The 20,357-nt window shown below is 40.4% G+C and overlaps 1 protein-coding gene across 2 annotated transcripts in view; it reads right to left on the reverse strand.

Moving 5' to 3' along the window:
- ppp4r1l (protein phosphatase 4, regulatory subunit 1-like) overlaps positions 1-20,357 on the reverse strand; it is a 92,348-nt gene that overhangs the window by 56,882 nt on the left and 15,109 nt on the right. For both annotated transcript variants that reach the window (XM_072238773.1, XM_072238767.1), the window contains exons 5-6: positions 19,154-19,296; positions 5,273-5,419 (exon numbers count right to left, since the gene is read on the reverse strand). In XM_072238773.1, the coding sequence (XP_072094874.1) occupies positions 5,273-5,419; positions 19,154-19,296 (290 nt within the window). The remainder of the gene's footprint in view (positions 1-5,272; positions 5,420-19,153; positions 19,297-20,357) is intronic.

Consider the following 20,357-nt stretch of genomic DNA (forward strand, 5'->3'; position numbering starts at 1 on the left):
GAGGTGGGAATCTTCTCTACATTATTGAAACCCTACGTAAATTGGAGGACTGCTTTGTTGAGCACTCCCGTTCCATCTGCCAAGAATGGAATTTCCCGGTATCCAACCATTTAAATTCATACCCCCATTCCCATTCTGACATGTCGGTCTATGGCATCCTGTTTTGCCATGATGAGGCCACTCTCATGGTGGAGGAGCAACAGCTCATACTCTGTCTGGGTAACCTCCAACCTGGATAGCATGAACATCAGTTTCTTCTTCTGGTAAAAATTTCCCTCCCCTTTACCCTTCTTCTATTCCCTCCTGGCCTCTTATCTCTTCTCCTCACCAGTCTGTCACCTCTCGCTGCTGCCCTCCTTCTTCCCTTTCTCCCATAGCTCACTCTCCTCTCCTCAGATTCCTTCTTCTCCAGCCCCTTACTCTACCCGGCCACCCGGCTTCACCTAACATCTCTAATTACTTCCGCACCGCACCCCCCCCCCCCCAAACTTCTTATTCTGGCATCTTCCCCCTTTCTTTTCAGTCCTGAAGAAGGGTCTCGGCAAAAGAAGCGGAAGGATAAAGATTAGCCGTATTTGTCACATGCACATTGAAACCTCAAACATACACTGAAAAGCGTCACTTGCATCAACCCAATCAATGAGGATTGTGCCAGGCAGCCTGCAAGTGTCACCACACTTCCAACAATAATACAGCATGCCGCAAATTGTGAACACTAACCGTATGTCTTTGGAATATGAAAGAAAATGGGAACACCTGAAGGAAACTGACATGGTGAAGGCCAAAATATACAAACTGCTTTCTGGCAGTCACGGGATAAAATATAACAGCAAGGATGCCATGCTGAGGCTTTATATGGCAATCCACATTTGGAATATTGTGAGCAGTTTTAGGTCTCATATCTAAGGAAGATGTGCAGCATTGGAGAGGCTCCAAATGAGGCTCAGGAGAATAATCCCAAGGATGAAAGTGTTAACATACTGTATGAGGAGAGTTTGGTAGCTCTTTATTTGCTAGAGTTTAGAAGACTGAGGAAGGATCTCATTGAAACTTACCAAACACAAAAAGGTCTGGATAGAGTGATTTGGTGAGGATGTTTCCAGTAGTGGGAAAGCCTAGGACCAGAGGGCACAGCCTCAGGATAAAAATACATTCCTTTGGAACACAGATCAAAAGGAATTTATTTAGCCAGAAAGTGGTAAATCTGTGGAATTCATTGCCACAGATGGTTGTGGAGGCCAATTCATAGGGTATATTTAAAGCAGAAGTTGATGGGCCCTTGATTACTAAGGGTCTCAGAGGTTACAGTGAGAAAGCAGGAAAATGGGGTCTAGAGGGAAAAATAAATCAGTCATGGTCAAATGGCAAAGCAGACTTGATGGACTAAATGGCCTAATTGTGCAACAGTGTCTTGTTGGCCAGAAAGAACTAGAATCTACAGTGCCTATAAAAAGTGTTCACTGCAGCCCCCCCCCCCCCAGAAATTTTCATGTTTTATTGTTTTCCAACATTGAAGGAGTGGATTTAATTTGGCTTTTTTGACACTGATCAACAGAAAAGACTCTTTTACGTCAAAGTGAAAAGAGATCTCCACAAAGTGATCTAAATTAATTACAAGTATAAAAATACAAAATAACTGATTGCAAAGGTGTTCATCCCCTTTAATATAACACACCAAACCATCACTGATTCAGCCAATTGGTTTTAGAAGTCACATAATTATTTACATGGAGATCGCTAGTGTGTAGTCAAGATGTTTCAATTGATTTCATTAAAAATACACCTGTATCTGGAAGGTCCAACTGCTGGTGAGTCAGTATCCCGGCAAAAACTAGACCATGGAGACAAGAGAATACTCCAAGCCACTCCGCGAAAAGGTTATGACAAGCACAAGTCAGGAGATGGATTGAAGAAAATTTCCAAGACACTGAGTATTCCTTGGAGTACAGTTAAGTCAAATCATCAAGAAATGGACAGAATATGGCACAGCTGTAAATGTGCCGAGAGCAGGCCGTCTTCAAAAACTGAGTGACTGTGCAAAAAGGGGACTAGTGAGGGAGACCACCAAGAGATGGGTGCTTGACCAGTCATAACTTTACGGGAAAGTGGCAAAGAGAAAGCCACTGTTGAAAAAACTCACATGAAATCTCATCTGCAGTTTGTCAGAAGGCATGTAGGAGACTCTGAAGTCAGCTGGAAGAAGGTTCTATGTCCGTTGAAAATAAAATTGAACCTTTTGGCCATCAGACTAAATGCTATGCACATCAGCAAAACCACACCACCCCTACCGTAAAGCATGCTGTGGGGATGCTTCACTGCGGCAGGCCCTGGAAGGCTTGTGAAGGTAGGGGGTAAAATGAATGCAGCAGAATACAGGGAAATCCTGGAGGAAAACCTGACGCAGTCTGCAAGAGAACTGCAACTTGGGAGAAGATTTGTTTTTCAGCAAGACAATGATCCCAAGCATAAAGCCAAAGCTAAAAAGGAATGGCTTAAAAACAACAACATTAGTGTCCTGGAGTGACCAAGTCAGAGTGCAAAGTTCAATCCAATTGAAATTTGTGGCTTGACTTGAAAAGGGCTGTTTACTCATGATCCCCATGCAATCTGACAAAGCTTGAACAGTTTTGTAAAGAAGAATGGGGAAAAACTGCAGTGTCCAAATGTGTAATCCTGATCGAGACATAACCACACAGTCTCAATGCTGTAATTGCTGCTGAAGGTGCATGTACTTGAGGGGGTGAACACTTAGACCATAAGACATAGGAGCAGAATTAGGCCATTCAGCCCACTGAGTCTGCTCAGCTATTCCATCATGGCTGACGCCAGATCCCACTCAATCCCATACACCTCGCCGTCGCATTTGATGCCCTGACCGATCAGGAAACTATCAACTTCCGCCTTAAATATGCCCACAGACTTGGCCTCCACCACAGTCTGTGGCAGAGCATTCCACAGATTCACCACTCTCTGGCTAAAAACAAAATTCCTCCTTACCTCTGTTCTAAAAGGTCACCCCTCAATTTTGAGGCTGTGCCTCTAGTTCTGGATGCTCCGACCATAGGAAACATCCTGTCCACACCCACCCTATCTAGTCCTTTCAACATTCGGTAGGTTTCAATGAGATTCAACGCCCCCTCCAAGATTCTTCTAAAGTGATCAATGATTACTTCTGCAATCAATTATTTTGTGTTTTATATTTGTAATTAATTTAGATCACTTTGTAGAGATCTGTTTTCATTTTGTCACAAAAGAGTCTTTTTATGCTGATCAGTGTCAAAAAAGCCAAATTAAATCCACACTGATTCAATGTTGTAAAACAATAAAACATGAAAATTTCCAAGGGGGTGAAGGTGCTGTACACATCAGTGAACAGGAATGAGGCAGGGACGGTGGAAACAAACAAAACAAAAGTCTTTGTTCTTGTCAGGTGGTCGCAGGAACGGAGGTGGACATTTTGTGAGACTGTCCTTGCCGCCACCATTTTGTGAACTGTTTGAACAGATTCTTGCTCCGGGATATCTTTATCTGAGCAACTGAACATGGACACAATGAGTTTTTGACTGAGACCATTTTTAGATAAGAAGCTCTTTATTATGTAAATTACTGGCTTGTTTTCTGGCCATCTGGGCACAGTGTTTGGTCTAAATTGGACAGAACAAAAGAAATTACCTAAGGCACAAGGCTGAAGGGAGGGCCAGTATTGCTTGTCGCCTTGGACCACTTCCAATCAGATGCTGACACAGGTCAGTCAAATGACCTTGAGGTGACAAAACTGATGGATCTGATAACAAAACGAATACGAATGGAGGATTTTTGGATCACAGGCTGCAAAAACTCTGTGGAGACCAACCACCGTAGAAGTGGATGACCTCACATCGGACACAAGGAGATTACATCAGGATCATGGGAAACGCCTGGCCAGCATAGAGTCCCTTTTCCCAGGTATAACCTTTTGTCTTCTTTGACTGTTCATGGAGGATCAGGGAAATCTAGTGGGTGTGCACACAGGTATTCAGTTGTGGAAATTCATGAGTTTGTGAGCTGAGCCAATAAAGGTATTTATCCATAAATACAGATTTTCTCTGTGCCTAACCGATCACTGCCTAACTTGATGGTTAATCTTTGTAACAGCCTTACGAGGGGTGATTGATAAGTTTGTGTCCTAAGGTAGAAAGGAGTCAATCTTAGAAAACCCAGCGCATTTATTTTTCAACATAGTCCCCTCCTAAATTTACACACTTAGTCCAGCGGTCGTGGAGCATACGGATCCTGGACCTCCAGAAAGTGCCCCCAGCACGGGTGATTGATAAGTTCGTGGCCTAGGATAGAAAGCGATGAGTTATACAGCTCTCGTTACATGCAGATGCAGTTCAGCTCTTTTGAGTGATTACGCAGAAAGTTTGAAGTTAGTAACATTTTCTTCTATCTTAGGCCACGAACTTATCAATTACCCCTGATGAGTTAACCTCAAACTTTCTGCATAATCACTCAAAGAGTTGAACTGTATATGCATGTGATGAGAGCTCTGTAACTCATCTCTTTTTACCTTCGGCCTTATCAATCACCCATGCTGTGGACACTTTCTGGAGGTCCAAGATCTGTATGTTCCATGACAACTGGACTAAGTGTGTAAATGTAGGAGGGGACTATGTTGAAAAATAAATGTGCTAGGTTTTCTAAGGTTGACTCCTTCTACCCTAGGCCACGAACTTATCAATCACCCCTCATATGGCCTTAGAAGAGTCTCAACCCAAAATACCAATTGTCTGTTTCTCTCCATAAATACTGCCTGGCACAGAGTTCTTCTTGCATTTTGTTTTTTGATCAATTTAAAAATCTTTCCTGGTATAAATCATGTTGAGTCTATAAGAAAGAAGGAGAAACTTTCCTTAAGGGATACTGCCTTAAACTTTGGTCTACACTGGAGAAGTGAGCAAAACCGAATTTTAGTGGCAATGATTCAATTTATTGCAGAGAGAATATGGTTATCAATCAGCAGAGCATGGAACTATAATGTCAAGAGATGTGGAAGGGACATGTACTACAGAGCATTTGAATCACATTAACCCTTAACATCACATTAATAGCGAAAGAACTGTTTGAGAGCGTGTATGATGAAAATGGAAAGAAACTGAAGCAGATGATCAGGCAGTGGAGATAAAAATGACTCAGGATGACTTCATTTCAATGGCAAGTTCATGGTTGATAGTCAGGAGAAACATTTTAGTTTAAATAATGTGAGACTTCAAGAAGTATGCCAATTACTCACTGCTACAGCTTCAATCTTATAATCGTCATCACTTTCAAGAGCCGTGAGATCCAGTAGAACTGGGCAAACTTTTAGCTCTACATCAGCTCGGTCAATCAGCTCCTGTTCCAGTAACACCAACAGGGCAGCCTGACTTGTTTTTCGAACCTAAGAGGAAGATATAGAATTTCAGTTATTCATAAACTAACACTAGAGATGTCTAAGATTACGGACTTCAAGTTTCAGGTTTATATCATACAACAAATGACCTGAGACAGCAAGTAATGTTCAAGTACTTCGGGTTGATGATGTCCACTGATCTCAGTGATCCAATAGATGACAACAAAGTCCTTTCCAAACCTCACCCACAAACCTTAAACAGAATAAACCAATGAGCAGGGAATAAGGATAAAGGGATGACAGTATCCCAAAGATGGACTGGATGAGTTTTCCAAACCCCAGTTTTAAACCCCAATAAAAATTATATATTTTATATAAATATATATATATATATACAAACGCACACAAAAAAGAGAGAGAGAGAGAGAGAGAGAGAGAGAGAGAGAATGAGAATATATATGGAAATCTGAAATAAAAACAGAAGATGCTGAAAATACTTGTCGGATCAAACAGCATCTATGGAGAGAGAATCCAAGTTAAGCTTTTCTTTTTTGCATTTACTTAATTCTACCCACAAGGATTCTACATTTTCCAATCCGACATCACCTCTTTCTAGGGATTTGATTTCATTTTTTACTTACAGAGCCACCCAACCCCTCTGTCTACCTGCCTGTCTTTTTGATACAATGTGTATCCTCGGATATCAATCTCTCAACTATGATCTTTCGGCTACGACTCAGAGATGCCCACAACACAATTCCTGCCGATCTGTAACACCCCCTCAAGAGCATCTACCTTATTCCGTTTACTGTGTGCATTCAAATACAACATCTTCAGTCCTGTATTCATCACCCTTTGTGATTTTGGCCCCCATGTTACACTTTAATTCATCCCCTGACTGCAATTTTGCCTTAGCATCTTTTTGACCTTCCTCATAGCCTCACTACACATTGCATCCAGTAGTACACCAACTGCTCCATCCTCAGCAAACGGCAAAATTAGTTTAAACTTTCTCCAAAAGCTTTAGCAAACCTGCCTGTAAGATATTACCGCCCTAGAGGTCCTGCTTTTCAGCTTTTTGTCTATCTCCCTATATTATCTCTTTGGGACCTCTTCCCTTTTCTTAGCTACAATATGTAGTTGGTACCAACATGTACCATGACTTCCAACTGTTCACCATCCCCCTTTAGAATGCGATAGACCGGATCCCAGACATCCCTGATCTGGGAGGCAACATACCATCCAGGTGTCTTTTTCACGCCCACAGAATCTGCTTTCTGCTCCTTTAATTATGAAATCCTCTATCACTACTACATTCTTCTCCCCCCTTCCCTTCTGAGCCACACAGCCACAGCTTCCCCCAGTAGGTTCTGCCCTCACTTAACAGTATCCAAAGTGGTATAATTATTATTGAGGAGGACAGGTACAGGGATACTCTACACTGGCTGCCTATTCACCTTCTGTCTCCTGGCAGTCACCCAGGCATCTGCTTCCTTCAACTTAACAGCAACTACTTCCCTGAAGCTCCTATCTATCACATCCTCATTTTCCTGCATGAGCAAAAGGTCATCCAGTTGCAGCTCCAGTTCCTTAATACAGTCTCTAAGGAACTGCAGCTCGGTGCACTTGTGCAGATGTAATTATCAGGGGCCACACACAAAATGCTGGAGCAACTTCACAGGTCAAGCAGCATCTAAGGAAAAGAGTAAACAGTCAACATTTCAGGCAGAGACCCTTCATTAGGACTGAAGTCAGAGTAATAAGGTGGGGGGGAAAGGAAGAAGTAGTACAAGTTGTAAGCGATTGGTGAAATCGGGAGGTGGTGAGGGGTGAAATAAAGAGCTGAGAAGTTGATTGGTGCAAGAGGTAAAAGGGCTGGTGGAAATATGATAGATGAGGATAGAAGATAATGGACGAAAGGGAAGGGAGAAGAGCACCAGAGGGAGGTGATGAGCAGATAAGGAGATAAGGTGAGAGAGGAAAACACGAATGCGGAAATGGTAAAGGTGGGGGGGGGGGGGGAAATTACTGGAAGTTTTAGAAATCTGCGTGTGTTGCTTGGATTTCCAGCACCTGCAGATTTTCCCATAGTTATCGGGGAGTCCAGAGGTCTCCCAAAATTCCCACATCTCACACAAGGAACATATCACTACCTCCAGATCCATTCTCAGCGCATTAGCTTTGTACTAACAGAAAAATAAAACTTACTAGAAACTTCCTTTCTTACTTAATTAGAATCTCCACCTGCACTTGGCCAACCCTGTTGAGCCAAAGCTGAACCACTCTAACACTGGCCCACTGACAAAATAACTGCTCCAAAGATTTTAATTTAGGCTGTAGAAAATTGGGGCATAGCATGTGTTACTGCAACTACTGGGTAATAATCAGTTAGCCAATTTAGTTATACAGCTGCTTATTGAAGTCTACAGTAGGAAGACAAAAAATTTAAAATTTCAGTTTGAGAACTGAAATTCAAATAGAAACTGATTCAGAAAAAGTTGTCAGATTTGAGTACAGTATTGCACAGAGTTCTGATAAGGTCTGATTGAAATGAGCATATGCTTTAAATAAATCTGGGTCTGTATTCGGTCTTTAAATCAAAAACTGTAACTTAGTCTCCTATAAGCTTGATCTTACACAGCAGCATCATAACTCCTAGCGGTTCAATCCTAAAGGTATGGATTTAATAGCCAATGACCGAATAATGCCCAGGCATTCATTGAATTTGCACTTGCCAACAGACTTTCTAGGGACTACACAAAACATGCACTGGTTAGAAAGAAATTTCGACCTACAACTCATTAGAACAGATAATGTCATCAGTATGGTAAGCAGAAGCAATTTGATACTTCCTTAACCAGAGTGAAGGAATCTTCACAGACAGACAGACAAGAGAGGAAATTCATTCCCTGTCACACACCAACTCCTGAAACATTTCCATTAAGGTCAACTTTAACAATGTGTACACTCCCACACTGTGTGTGGTAATGAAACTGATTTTCTCCCTCAAAGAGGTAAACTAGGAACAAGCTAGAATAATACATTCAATATGGTACAGAAAGTGTAATAAAAAGGGGGAATGACAACTGTAGATTGACCAGGCGGAAAGCCCCCAAAAACATTAACTCTTTTTTTCTCAGAACATAGAAATGCAAGGCATAAGAGCAAGATCATTTGCTCAATGTATCTATGCCAGCTACGATAATCAGCTACTTGAGTTAATCCCTCTCAGTCTGCAACTGTTATACCCCTCCAAATCTTTACCTGGGCTCTCTCTAAAATGTGATGAGAGTTTCTGTTCCACCTAATTTACTGGGCAGCAAGTTCTACGCCTCATTACTTTCTACGAAAAGCAAAAATCTTCATTTTTTCTATGATTTCACCAAATAATATTTTTAACATTTATTGTCCATCCCTCACTCCCCTAGAAATGATGATAGTGAGTTGCTCTTCTCAACCAAGGTATGCACTCATGTGCCTGCTTTCCTTATTGACATTGCAGAGGGCATAAGTTCAGGAGGAGCTATCATAGTAGCTAATGTGAGTAACTGTGATGTATTTTATGTTGTACCTTAGAGAAGCCACTGTGTATCAGTGGTGGAGGGAAAGGGAATGAATCTTTAGGTACTGCCAATCAATTGGGCTACTTTGCTCAAGACGTTACTGAGTTTCTTTAATAATTTATTTATTTAGAGATACAGTGGAACTGGTCTTTCCAGCCCAATAAGCCGCACCACCCAGCCACCCACCTATTTCTCCTCGCCTAATCACAGAATAATTTACAATGACTAATTAACCATTATCCGGTACATCTTTGGACTGCAGGACAAAACCAGAGTACCAAGAGGTCACCACATGGTCACTGGGAGAACGCACAAACTCCTTACAAATGGCACCAAATTTGAACTCCAAACTCAAACACCACGAGCTATAACATCGCACTAACTGCTATGCCACCATGGCACCTATGTTGGAGTTGCACATGTCTAAGCAAGTGGAAAGGAATTGATCATTGCCTGACTTGTGCCACGTAATGTGGAAAAGCTTTGGGATAAGGGTAAGTCACTTGTTGCAGAACACCCAGTCCAGTTTATTCCTATGTTAAACAGGTGGCAGGTAAATTTGCAAACCCTTTAGCACCTAGGCCCTGAGGAACTCTGGAATGAAGTCATAGATCTTGGCAGAGTCTCCAGTTTTGATGTGAGGAGCAGCTTTTTGTATACAATCCTTAAGCAGTCTTTGTATTCTGTGTTTGCTTTGGGTGATCATTGTTCTTCTTGAATTAATTGTCACAATATTGGCACTGTCCTGGCACTTAATGGGAGAGCATAGAGGCTGCACCAAGCCAAAAAGCAACATCCAGGGCTTTCTGCTGGAAATCCATGTTTTCTGCTTTCATGCAGAATTACCAGGAATGATGCTGGTAATTTTTCTTTCTCCTGCCACCAGCAAACAATATATGAACTTCAGTAATGCCATGCAGGATATTTTTTATAGCCAGCACCTTCAAGACAAGTGGCTGTGGTTGCTTGGAATACTGTGAATTGCTTCTCTGACAATAGTTATGAATGTAGGTCATGAAGAGTACTGGCAGAACAATGCAATATGAAGGCAGAGTTGATAACTGGCACCTCAGTTCCAAAGATATGGCAGTAGACTAGTAATGTGAGTGGGGAATGTTGCAAATACCTTCCAGGAGCAGTTGTGAAACAAAAGAACGAGAAATAATCCTTTCAGTAGTTGGTGACTGGCTCTTGAGCATCTGTGGTAAGGTGGACATCAGAGGCAAAAGCTCAATAGTTCACCTGCTCTGACAACATTTTGTTTGGTTTACATATGAATCTATCTGTTAAAATCATTAATCAGATTGCAATAGGTAGAGCCCAAGGCTCTTACAAAAACTAAAATCCCCACACTGATTGTAATGGAGAAATGAGAACTTGTTTAATTTCCTCAACCCTCATATCCAAATTGGCATTTATACTCTATTTCACGCAATTTTGAAGGCTATCGAAAGAAAATAATTGATTCTTGTCTTGTTCAAGTTGGGCTCAATTATATGGGTTTCTTGCTGTGTACATACATCTATTGATGCTTCTGGACACATCTTCAGTGATGTTCCTGGAATCATCGGGTGTTTCGGGTCTTTCAACATCATACAACCTCTGAATGTACTTCCAAGTATATTCCATTTATCATGTATTCCCTTGCCTTGTTATTTACTGGAAAAGAAATTATCTGATATGCCTCTGGATCCAATTCACCTGCCACTTTTGTCCATGCTTAACCAATCCACTGACATCTTTCTGTAGCCTACAACTATTATCAAGCACACAATTTGTTTAGGTAATTTTAGTAAGTGCAACATACACAAATAATTGAAATCTGAGAAGTGAAATTCCACAGTTTATTTTCACTACCAATGTGGTAGTTTGGTGGTAATCAAGTTACTGTTTTGCCATTATACAAGTGTAGCATATTTAATATTTCAGTAATATTTGTGTAATATTGTAAATATATTGTTTGATTGAGCATTATTTGTTTACGTAATTCATTAAGTGTTATATGTAAGCAGTACATGAATGGATACATCATTGTGCCATCACGTCATACGTGAGTGCCTCAGTAAAACAAGAAACACTAAGTAGACAAAATAGAAACAACTCCTGCGTTTTTCTTTCAATTAGTTCCTGGAGTTACAGAACTTAACATTAGTGATGAGGAAGTTCAAAACACACCTGAAATGACTACCTACCTGGTGATGTAAAACAAGTTTTTCTTTTAAAGGGGTGAGAGACAGAGATATTAACATTTTTTAAAAAAAGACAGAAAACAGACAAAATTCACCGGCAACAAGTACAGCAATGGGTTCCTAAACAGTGAGCTAATGGTGAAAATAAATAAGTAAATACATACATACAGGAATGGCTGGCTACATCAGGAAGATAGAAGTGTTCGATTGCATAACTGAATGATGTATACTGAACAAACTGACCTGTATTTTGAAGCAAATGAAATAGCTGATGAAAAACGAGAGTCAGTGTTGCTCAGTGCAAGATGGAAAAGCATACAGTTTGCTTAGAAATTTAACTGCTCAACCAATCCAGCTGAAATGAGCTTTGCCGATACAGGTCCACAATCCCTTATCTGAAACCCTTGGGGCCAGTTGCATTTCGGAATTCAGAATTTTTCAGATTTCAGAATCCCTCCTTATTGGTTTCAGGACCCCCCGTGGATACCAAAAAACACGTATGCTCAAGTCCCTTATTTAACCTGTTTGAGTGCCGGTGGACTTTAGGACCCAGCAGAGCTCTGGACCTACGCACATCCTCCCGTATACTTTAAATCATCTCTAGATTACTTATAATAACTAATACAATATAAATGCTATGTAAATAGTTGTTATACTGTATTGTTTAGGGAATAATGACAAGAAAAAAACATTCAATAAAACATAAAAATATACAGCTTCAAACGAACCGAATCAAACACATGGTAAATGACTTATTGGAATAAATGTAGAACGTCACTGTCACTATAAAACTTCAGTAACTTGTCTTTCTGTTTCTTTAAATCATATACAGTGGTAGTTCCAACACCATATTCTTCAGTAAGACACTGCACAGACACCACGATTAAGCTTCTGCAATAACTCCACTTTCTGCGTTATTGATAATGATAGATGCTTCTTTCTCTTTTTCTCATTGTTACCCATAGGGGTATCTGCAGCTCTTTTTGACATTTTCACAGTGAAATTAAACACAAAGTCAACAGTGAACACAAAATATCAGCGAACAGCAAATGCACGTGTAACCAGTACGAGCGCTGAGCCACAACTGACGTCTGGCGGCCTCTGCTAGTGCTGCCACTTCACACCTGAGTGACATCAGCTGTTGGCGAAAAAACTTCAGTTTTCGGAGCTTTTTGGATAAGGGATTGTGGACCTGTATCGTGAATGTGACTCAGGAAAATTTAGAACCAAAACTATTGTTGATTGCAGAACCCTTTAGGTTCCTTAATTGGAATCAAAAAGAAGGGAATCCATTTCAGCTTACGTGACTGAATTGAAGAAATTGTCCAAGCATTGTCAGTTCAGTGACGGGCTTAATGATGCACCGAGAGATCGCTTAGTTTGTGGAATCTTATATGAAAGCATTCAAAAATGGCTCCTAACTGAAACATAACTCACATTTAAAAGAGCAGTTGAAATCACTGTATTAATGGAAACAGCAGCCAGAAGCACAATTGAGTTACAGTCAGATCTAAAGTGACCGTGTACAAAATTGCAACGTTTAAAGAGAAACCTGCTTGGCCAAACAAATTATGTTATATCGTGGAAAGGGCTCAGATACGCCAGACCAATTCAGGTTTAAAGGCGAGATTGCAGAAAATGCAATAAAGTAGGACGCATACAAAGAGCATGTCAGGCAAAAATAAATGGACTGCACAGGAAAGAGAAAAAGATAAAAAATCCAGTTGCAGTTTCAAAAAGGGCACTAATCTGCATGCTGTTGATGAAAGATCTGATAATGATGAGAGATTCAGGATGGTGTAGCCTTCAGATTGACAACATAAAAACTAACAAGAGGCAAGCAATGTAGCTTAAACTGCAAGTGAACGGCAAATTAATTAAAATAGAATTGAACACCGGCTCGACTGTTTCAATCATTCCACAAAATGTTTGAATGGCATTTCAAAGATACTGAACCGAAGACTACAGATATCAACTACAAACTCCTGTGGGAATGACATTCTTAACAGTGAAATACAATTGGTGCAAGAAAGTTTGTGAACCCTTTAGAATTTTCTCGATTTCTGCAGAAATATGACCTAAAATGTGATCAGATTTTCACTTGTTCTAAAACTAGATAAACAAAATCCAACAAAATAAATAAACATAAAAAACATTATACTTGTTTATTTACTTAGTGAGAAAAATGATCCAATATTACATACATTAGCTGGAAAAAGTATGTGAAACTTTGCTTTTAGTAACTATTGTGACCCCCTTGTACAGCAATAATTCAACCAAACTATTGATCAGTCCTGCACATCGGCTTGAAGGAATTTCAGACCATTTCTCCATACAAAACTGTTTCAATTCATCAGTATTTCTTGGATACCTTTCATGAACAGCCCTCTTTAGGTCATGCCACAGCATCCCAATAGGGTTACGATCTGGACTCTGACTTGGCCACTTCAAAACTTGAATTTCCTTCTATTTAAACCATTCTGTTGTTGACTTATTCTTGTGTTTAGGATCATTGTCTTATTCATCATCCAGCTTCTATTAAGCTTCAGGTGATGGACCGCTACCTTGAGATTCTCCTGTAAAATGATTTTAAACAATTTCAAATACATTGCTCTCTCAATTGCAAGCTGTCCAGGCCCAGAGGTAGCAAAGCAGCCCCAGACCATGATGCCCCTTCCACCAGGCTTCACAGTTGTTACGAGGGTTTGGTGTTGGTGTGCAGTACCCTTTTTCCTCCAAACATAGCAGTGTGCATTTTTTGACTCATCTGTTCACAGGATATTTTTCCAGAAGCATTTTGGAACATCTAGGTAGTCTTTGCAAACTTGAGACATGCAGCAATATTTTTTTTTGAGAGCAATGGCTTCCTCCATGGTGTCCTTCCATGAACACCATTCTTGCTCAGTATTTTTCTTACAGTGGACACATGAACAGAGACTTTAGCAAGTCCTTGAGATTTCTGCATGTCTTTTCCTGTCACCCTTAGGTTCTTTTTCACCTCCTTCAGCATTGCACATTGTGCTCTTCGTGTGATCTTTGCAGGATGCCCACTCCTAGGGAGAGTAGCAACAGTATTGAATTTCCTCCATTTGGAGACAATTTCTCTTACTGTGAACAGATGAACACTCAGGTCTTTAGAAATGCTTTTGTAGCCTTTTCCAGCTTCATGCATCTCTACAATTCTTCTTCTAAGGTCCTCTGAAAGTTATGTTTTGATCAAGGCATGGCGTACATAGAGGTCTTCCTTTGAGAAGCGCAGGCTCTGTCAGTAACCTGACTTTGTGTGTATTTTTTTTAAAACAGGGCACCTCTACAACCCACACGTCCAATCTCAACTCATTGATTGGAACACCTGACTCCAAATAGATTTTGTAGAAGGCATTGCCCCAGAGGTTCACATATTTTTTTAAACCTAGACTGTGATCGTTTAAATGGTGTACTCAGTGATGACAGGAAGCACAATTGTTTAGGCAAATTGTGTTTGTCTATTATTGTGACCTAGATGAAACTCCGACCACATTTTATGAGTAATTAATGCAGAAAACCAGGTAATTGCAAAGGGTTTACAAACTTTTTCTTGCAACTGTGCAACAGCCAACAAGTCACATTTAGCTTGTACGTGGTAAAAACAAGAGGGCCAGCATTGCGGAGCCGTGCTTGACTGAGACAGCTACAGCTTGCTTGGAAATCCATTCACCACTTGCATGCCACATCCCCTGTAATAATCAACTGACAGTGAATTAAGAAAAAAACTGGATGATGCCAACATAGTGTTCAAGGATAGAAATGAAAATGCCACATCCATGTTTTACAAAGCCTGTCCACTTCTTATACCATCCACGATAAAGTAGCTGGGGATTTAGATCACACAGAGGCAGAAGGAATTCTTTCCAAGATTGAGAGGAATGCAGAGGCAATCCCAGTAGCCAAGAAGGATGGGTCTGTCAGGATCTGTGGTGATCTTAAGATTACCATCAACCCTGAATTGAAAGTAGATCAATATCTTCTGCCCAGAAAACAGGATATCTTTGCAAGCCTACCTACAGATGGAGATGAAAGGAGAGTCCAAAGTGTTTCTCACCATAAATACAACTTTAACACTGTAACAGGCTTATTTTTGGAGCAGCACCTGCACCTGCACACTGGTCAAAAGCTAAGGACCAGATGCTGCGAGGTTGCCCAGGCACTCAATGTTACCTAAATGACATCATAATTACCGGTAAGGATGACAAGGAACATCTCCCAAATCTCAAGGCAATGTTAAAAAGATTAGAAGATTATGGGCTCGGAGCATGATGTGACAAGTGTGAATTTTTTTTACCGTAGCATCACTTACTGTGGTCACACCATTGATGTACAAGAACTACACAAGTGTACTAAGAAAATTCAAACAGTAGTGGATTCCAGCCCTCGCCCCCAAAGGCCAAAGGACGCATCACAGTTGTGATCTATTTTAGGATTTGTCAATTACTTTAACAGGTTCCACCCAAACTTGGCTTCTCTGCTTCACCTCTTGAACTCATTACTACAGATCGGGAAGAAATCAACAAAGCAGTGTGAGGTGGTTTTCAAAAAGACAAAGGAAATGGTGACGACAGATACTGCGATCACACACTATGATCCACATCTTCCAGTGAAGCTTGCCTTTTTACAGCTTGACTTATAATTTAGGTGCAGTCATATCATGTGTTATGAGCGATGGAAGTGAATGCCCCAAAGCCTTTGCATCATTTTCCCTTCCTGCTGCAGAGAAAAATTACATACAGATTGACAGAAAGGTTGAGTCTGGTTTGGGGTATAAAACATTTCAACCAGTACCCATATGGGAGAGTTTACCCTCATTACTTATTATCAACCTCCCGTGTCTATTTTCAATCCACAGAAGGGTGTTCTACTAACAGCAGCAGCACAAATGCAGAGATGGGCTCTGTTTCTTGGAGGACACAATTACAAGATCGAATTCAAGTGGACAACTAATTATGGAAATGCTGATGGGTTCTGTTTACCCTTAGAAAAGAAAATACCTGAAAAATTTACAAAAGAGGACACTCCTCTTGACGTATTCTCTCCAATGCAAATCAAAATTCTTCCCATTATGGCACAGATGATCCAACAGGAAATCGAACATAATCCCACACTGTCACAGGTCTATATAGCCAGGCAAAGTGGCTAGAAAGTACAGCAGAAATTCCAGTTCCCTATTTTTACAGGATGAACTTGCCCTTGATGGGGGCTCCCTTATGTGGGGATTGAGAGTTGTTGTAGCATCCAAACTGAGATCTAAAGTGTTGGGGAGCTACCTGCTAGTCATCTATGCGTGGTCAAAATGAAAGCAATGGCTCGAAGCTTTGTCCAGTGGCTGGGATAAAGTGGCAGATCGAGCAGTTTGCTATGCACTGTTCGGGATGCCAACACATCTAGAAGATGCCAAGAGCAGCACCTCTCCATCCCTCAGAATGGCCTGCATTGCCATCCACGTGGAATTTGCCAGACCATTTGTGGGCACAAAGTTCTTGGTAGTACTGGATGCAGATACAAAGTGGCCAGAAATGTTCCCAATAGCCTCCACTACAGCCTCGCACACTGTTGATGACTTGAGAAGCCTCTTCTCAAGGACTGGTGTTCCAGAACATTTAGTCAGTGACAATAGACCACAGTTTGTTGCGGAACAGTTTCAGTCATTCCTGAAAATAAATGGAATAAAACATATTACATCTGAACTGTACCACCCAGCTTCAAATGGCTTGGTGGAAAGCTTTGCCCAGAGTCTAAAGGACACACTGCGAGCAATGTCAGGACACACTAACACGGAATCAGATGCTCACCAATTTCTTCCTTGCACATCGCATTGCAGCACACTACACACCCAACATCTCACCAGCTATGGTGTTCCTGGGTAGTCCTTTGTACTCACGGTTGGATCTCCTCAAATCCAATCTTAAAAGAAGTTATAGGACAAATAGCTGAGACGAATTGAGGGCTACTCAATCAAGAAGGTTTGACGTTTCACTTTTGGATAAGCAGTTCTGATGAGGAACTACAGAAGCTGGAAAGTTGGGTACTTGGAAAGATTAAGGACAGAACTGGATCATTCTCCGACTCTGTGGAGATTGTGTCTGATGTCATCCGCAGATGACACGTCAATCATTTGAGGAGAGCAGAGTCAATTGTTAGAGCAAAAAAAGGAGTCCAGAGCTGTCAGAAGTCACAGAATCAACTCCTACAATCACCACAGAGGGGGTCCCAGAACTGGAAATTGTTTCACAGCCACAAGTCTTACCTGCCGAGCAGAGTGATCCCCCTTGTCAGGAAAGATATAATCCCACAAGAGTACGAAATCCTTCACATCCATTAAATCTTAAGGCCTGAATGGGACATTTTAAAATTCACTATTCTGTGGGAGTCTATATAGTAGTTGTACCATATGGTATACTGTGTATATATAAGATGACTAGAAAGCAATATGTTACATATATGAGTTGAAATGCATTCTATACTGAGTTGGAGTTTATAGCAAAGCAGGGAGGGAGTGTACTGTATTTAATACTTCACTAATATTTGTGTAATATTATAAATACATTAAGTTTTCTTTCTTTACTTAATTTATTACAGGTTATATCGAAGAAGTACGTGAATGGCATACGTCTTTACGCCACCATGTCATATGTTCGCACCTCACTAAAAAAAGAAAAACCAAGTAGGCAAGACATATCCTGACTCCTATGTTTTTCTTTCAATTAGTTTCTGGAGTTACAAAAGATAACAACATGTACTAAACTTTGGTGGGTAGCTATCACATAAAAGCAATACTCCTCACCGTTCACAGTAACTTCCCTTGTTGAGATTCGGCTACATTGAAGCTTCCGAAGGAGCAGGGCATCATAAATGGTAATTCTTGGATTTTCATTTTTCATTGCCCATGGGCAAAATGTTGCAGCATGATTAATTATGGTTGGCTCTATTGACTTCAACAGTACTTTTACAGCAAATTCCACACCTATCACATTCTGCTGCCTACTAGAAAACCATTTCACTGAATTTCACAAAACAAAGTCAGTATGTCAAACTTAAGCATCAGCCTGCTACGTTTGTGACACTACTTACTCATTGACCCTTTTTTTCATATTATACATTAAAATGCAAACCAAATCCAAATTTTAAAACCAATTCTACTGCCTGTCTTTTATTCTAGTTGATGAAGAATAAGTACAGACTGAATTAATAATTAACAAGCCAATGATCAAAAATACATTGACCACCATCTTGTTATCTCTGCAGCATGGCAAACATTCTGCTCCCCAGCTCTATTTCTAAATCTCAACCTCAACCCACACCAGAATTGCTTTGCTGCTGCTTAATTTCTGACCTGTAGTTTATAGCTCAAAATGCACAGCCTGCACGGAATTGTCTCCTCTGTACCTTAACAATTCTGTGATTGCCTATACTCAACATTAAGTGAGCAAACAACTGCTCTTGCCATTTACAGTCAAAAAAAAAATCAGCAGCATTAAATGCTATGTTATTCATGAATTTGCACACTGAATCTCCAAAGAAATAATTTGCCTTGAGAAATAGTATAATCCCCTCATAACTGGTTCTGTGCACATTTCCTTTATACACAGAACAGGTTATTGGGAAAGTGCGCAATTCAGAACAATTGGAATAGATAATCAGTACATAGGAAAAAAGGTAATGATGCTCTATGGTATCTGTCAACTCAAATCCAGGCAGTAAGAATGGTCATTACTCAGGTGGCTTGATGAGTTCTATACCACCTTACTGTTCCTGTTTCTTATGTTCAAAGTACATATTTTGGCCAATATAAGATCCAGCCCTCTCATTCAGTTGGGTTCCCCCATTTTTATCAACAATACCAACATTTACCCAAGTTCCCTATACTGAACTATGTTGATTCATTGATGTCAGAAATTATTGGCAGCTGGTTGTGCATTTTAGTTGCTTTGTTGAGAAATGCAGGATCTCTTAAAATAATTATTAAAATGTTAGGTTAAGCAGCTGTGCTTCCTTACCTGGTTATTGGGGTCAGTGAGATATCTAACAACAACAGGCACCAGATAATTAGAAAAAGCCATTGGAAAAGATGGTCGGTTCTCCTGGAGGAACATGGCTAAGTGTGGCACTTGTTCCATTAATTCAGCACGTACAGTGGGCTCTGTAGGTGAGAAAGTACATTAAGATCGGGTAATACCTCTACAGCCAACAAATTATAACACATAACTCTTAAAACACACGAAAAGTTAAAAATCTACTCTTGCTCTTAATTTGCCATAGTATATTAATTAATGTATTAAACATATAGAAGAAAGCTTGAAAGAAACTGCAGTGGGACAGGGAAATAAAATTTGTTTTCAGTTTTCCTTTTCTCTCCTCCTAATTCAATACTCTTAGGACTGGACTGGACTGCCTTTACTCTGCTAGACCTCTCATTGCAGTGAAAGTTGCAGTTATACATGAATTTTGTACTTTCTTCCCATAATTTGCAGGCCAGCAGTATGTCACACACATGAATACGCACCCCTCCAAGGACTCTTGCTCTCTCCCACTAGACTAAATGGGTCATTATCTGAATTAGAGAGATGTGACTTATAAACTGCTCCAACGATCAGTCCTTGGACCTCAACTATTTACGTTAGTGACTTGAAGGAGGGGCAAGGTTAAGGTATCCACACTTTGTACAGGCATTAAAATTGATGGGCAGGTCTGCCACAACAAGGATAGGCTGAGTGAATGGGCAAAATCCCAAAAAATAGAGTTTAATGTAGGAACGTGAGAGATCATTCTTTTCGGTAAGAGTGATCAAAGGGCAAGCCATGCACTGGTCCAGTAAACCACTTCTAAATAACATCCAGGCTTAAGAGGAGCAATGCAGCACACGTTACTTCAAATGTGATCTCATCAATGTAACCAAAGTACAGCCTCTCTCCGATACGCAATTCCTCTTGCGATATACAATAACGTTGTTACCTTTCCTAATTACTTACTGCAACTGTATATCACCCTTTAATGAATCATACTAGGTATCTAGATCCCTTTGCAATAGATCTTTCTTCAGCTTTCCTTCCAAAATAAACAATCTCTCATTTTTCCCCACATTAAATGTGTGATCGACCTATGACCACTCATTTAATTACTCACTTAGTTTCTACTAATCTTATCATCTGCACATTTACTTGCCATAGCACCTCTACTTCTTCAATGAAGTCACTTGTTTAA

The sequence above is a fragment of the Mobula birostris genome, chromosome 2, assembly GCF_030028105.1.
Source record: "Mobula birostris isolate sMobBir1 chromosome 2, sMobBir1.hap1, whole genome shotgun sequence".
Taxonomy (NCBI): Eukaryota; Metazoa; Chordata; class Chondrichthyes; order Myliobatiformes; family Myliobatidae; genus Mobula; species Mobula birostris.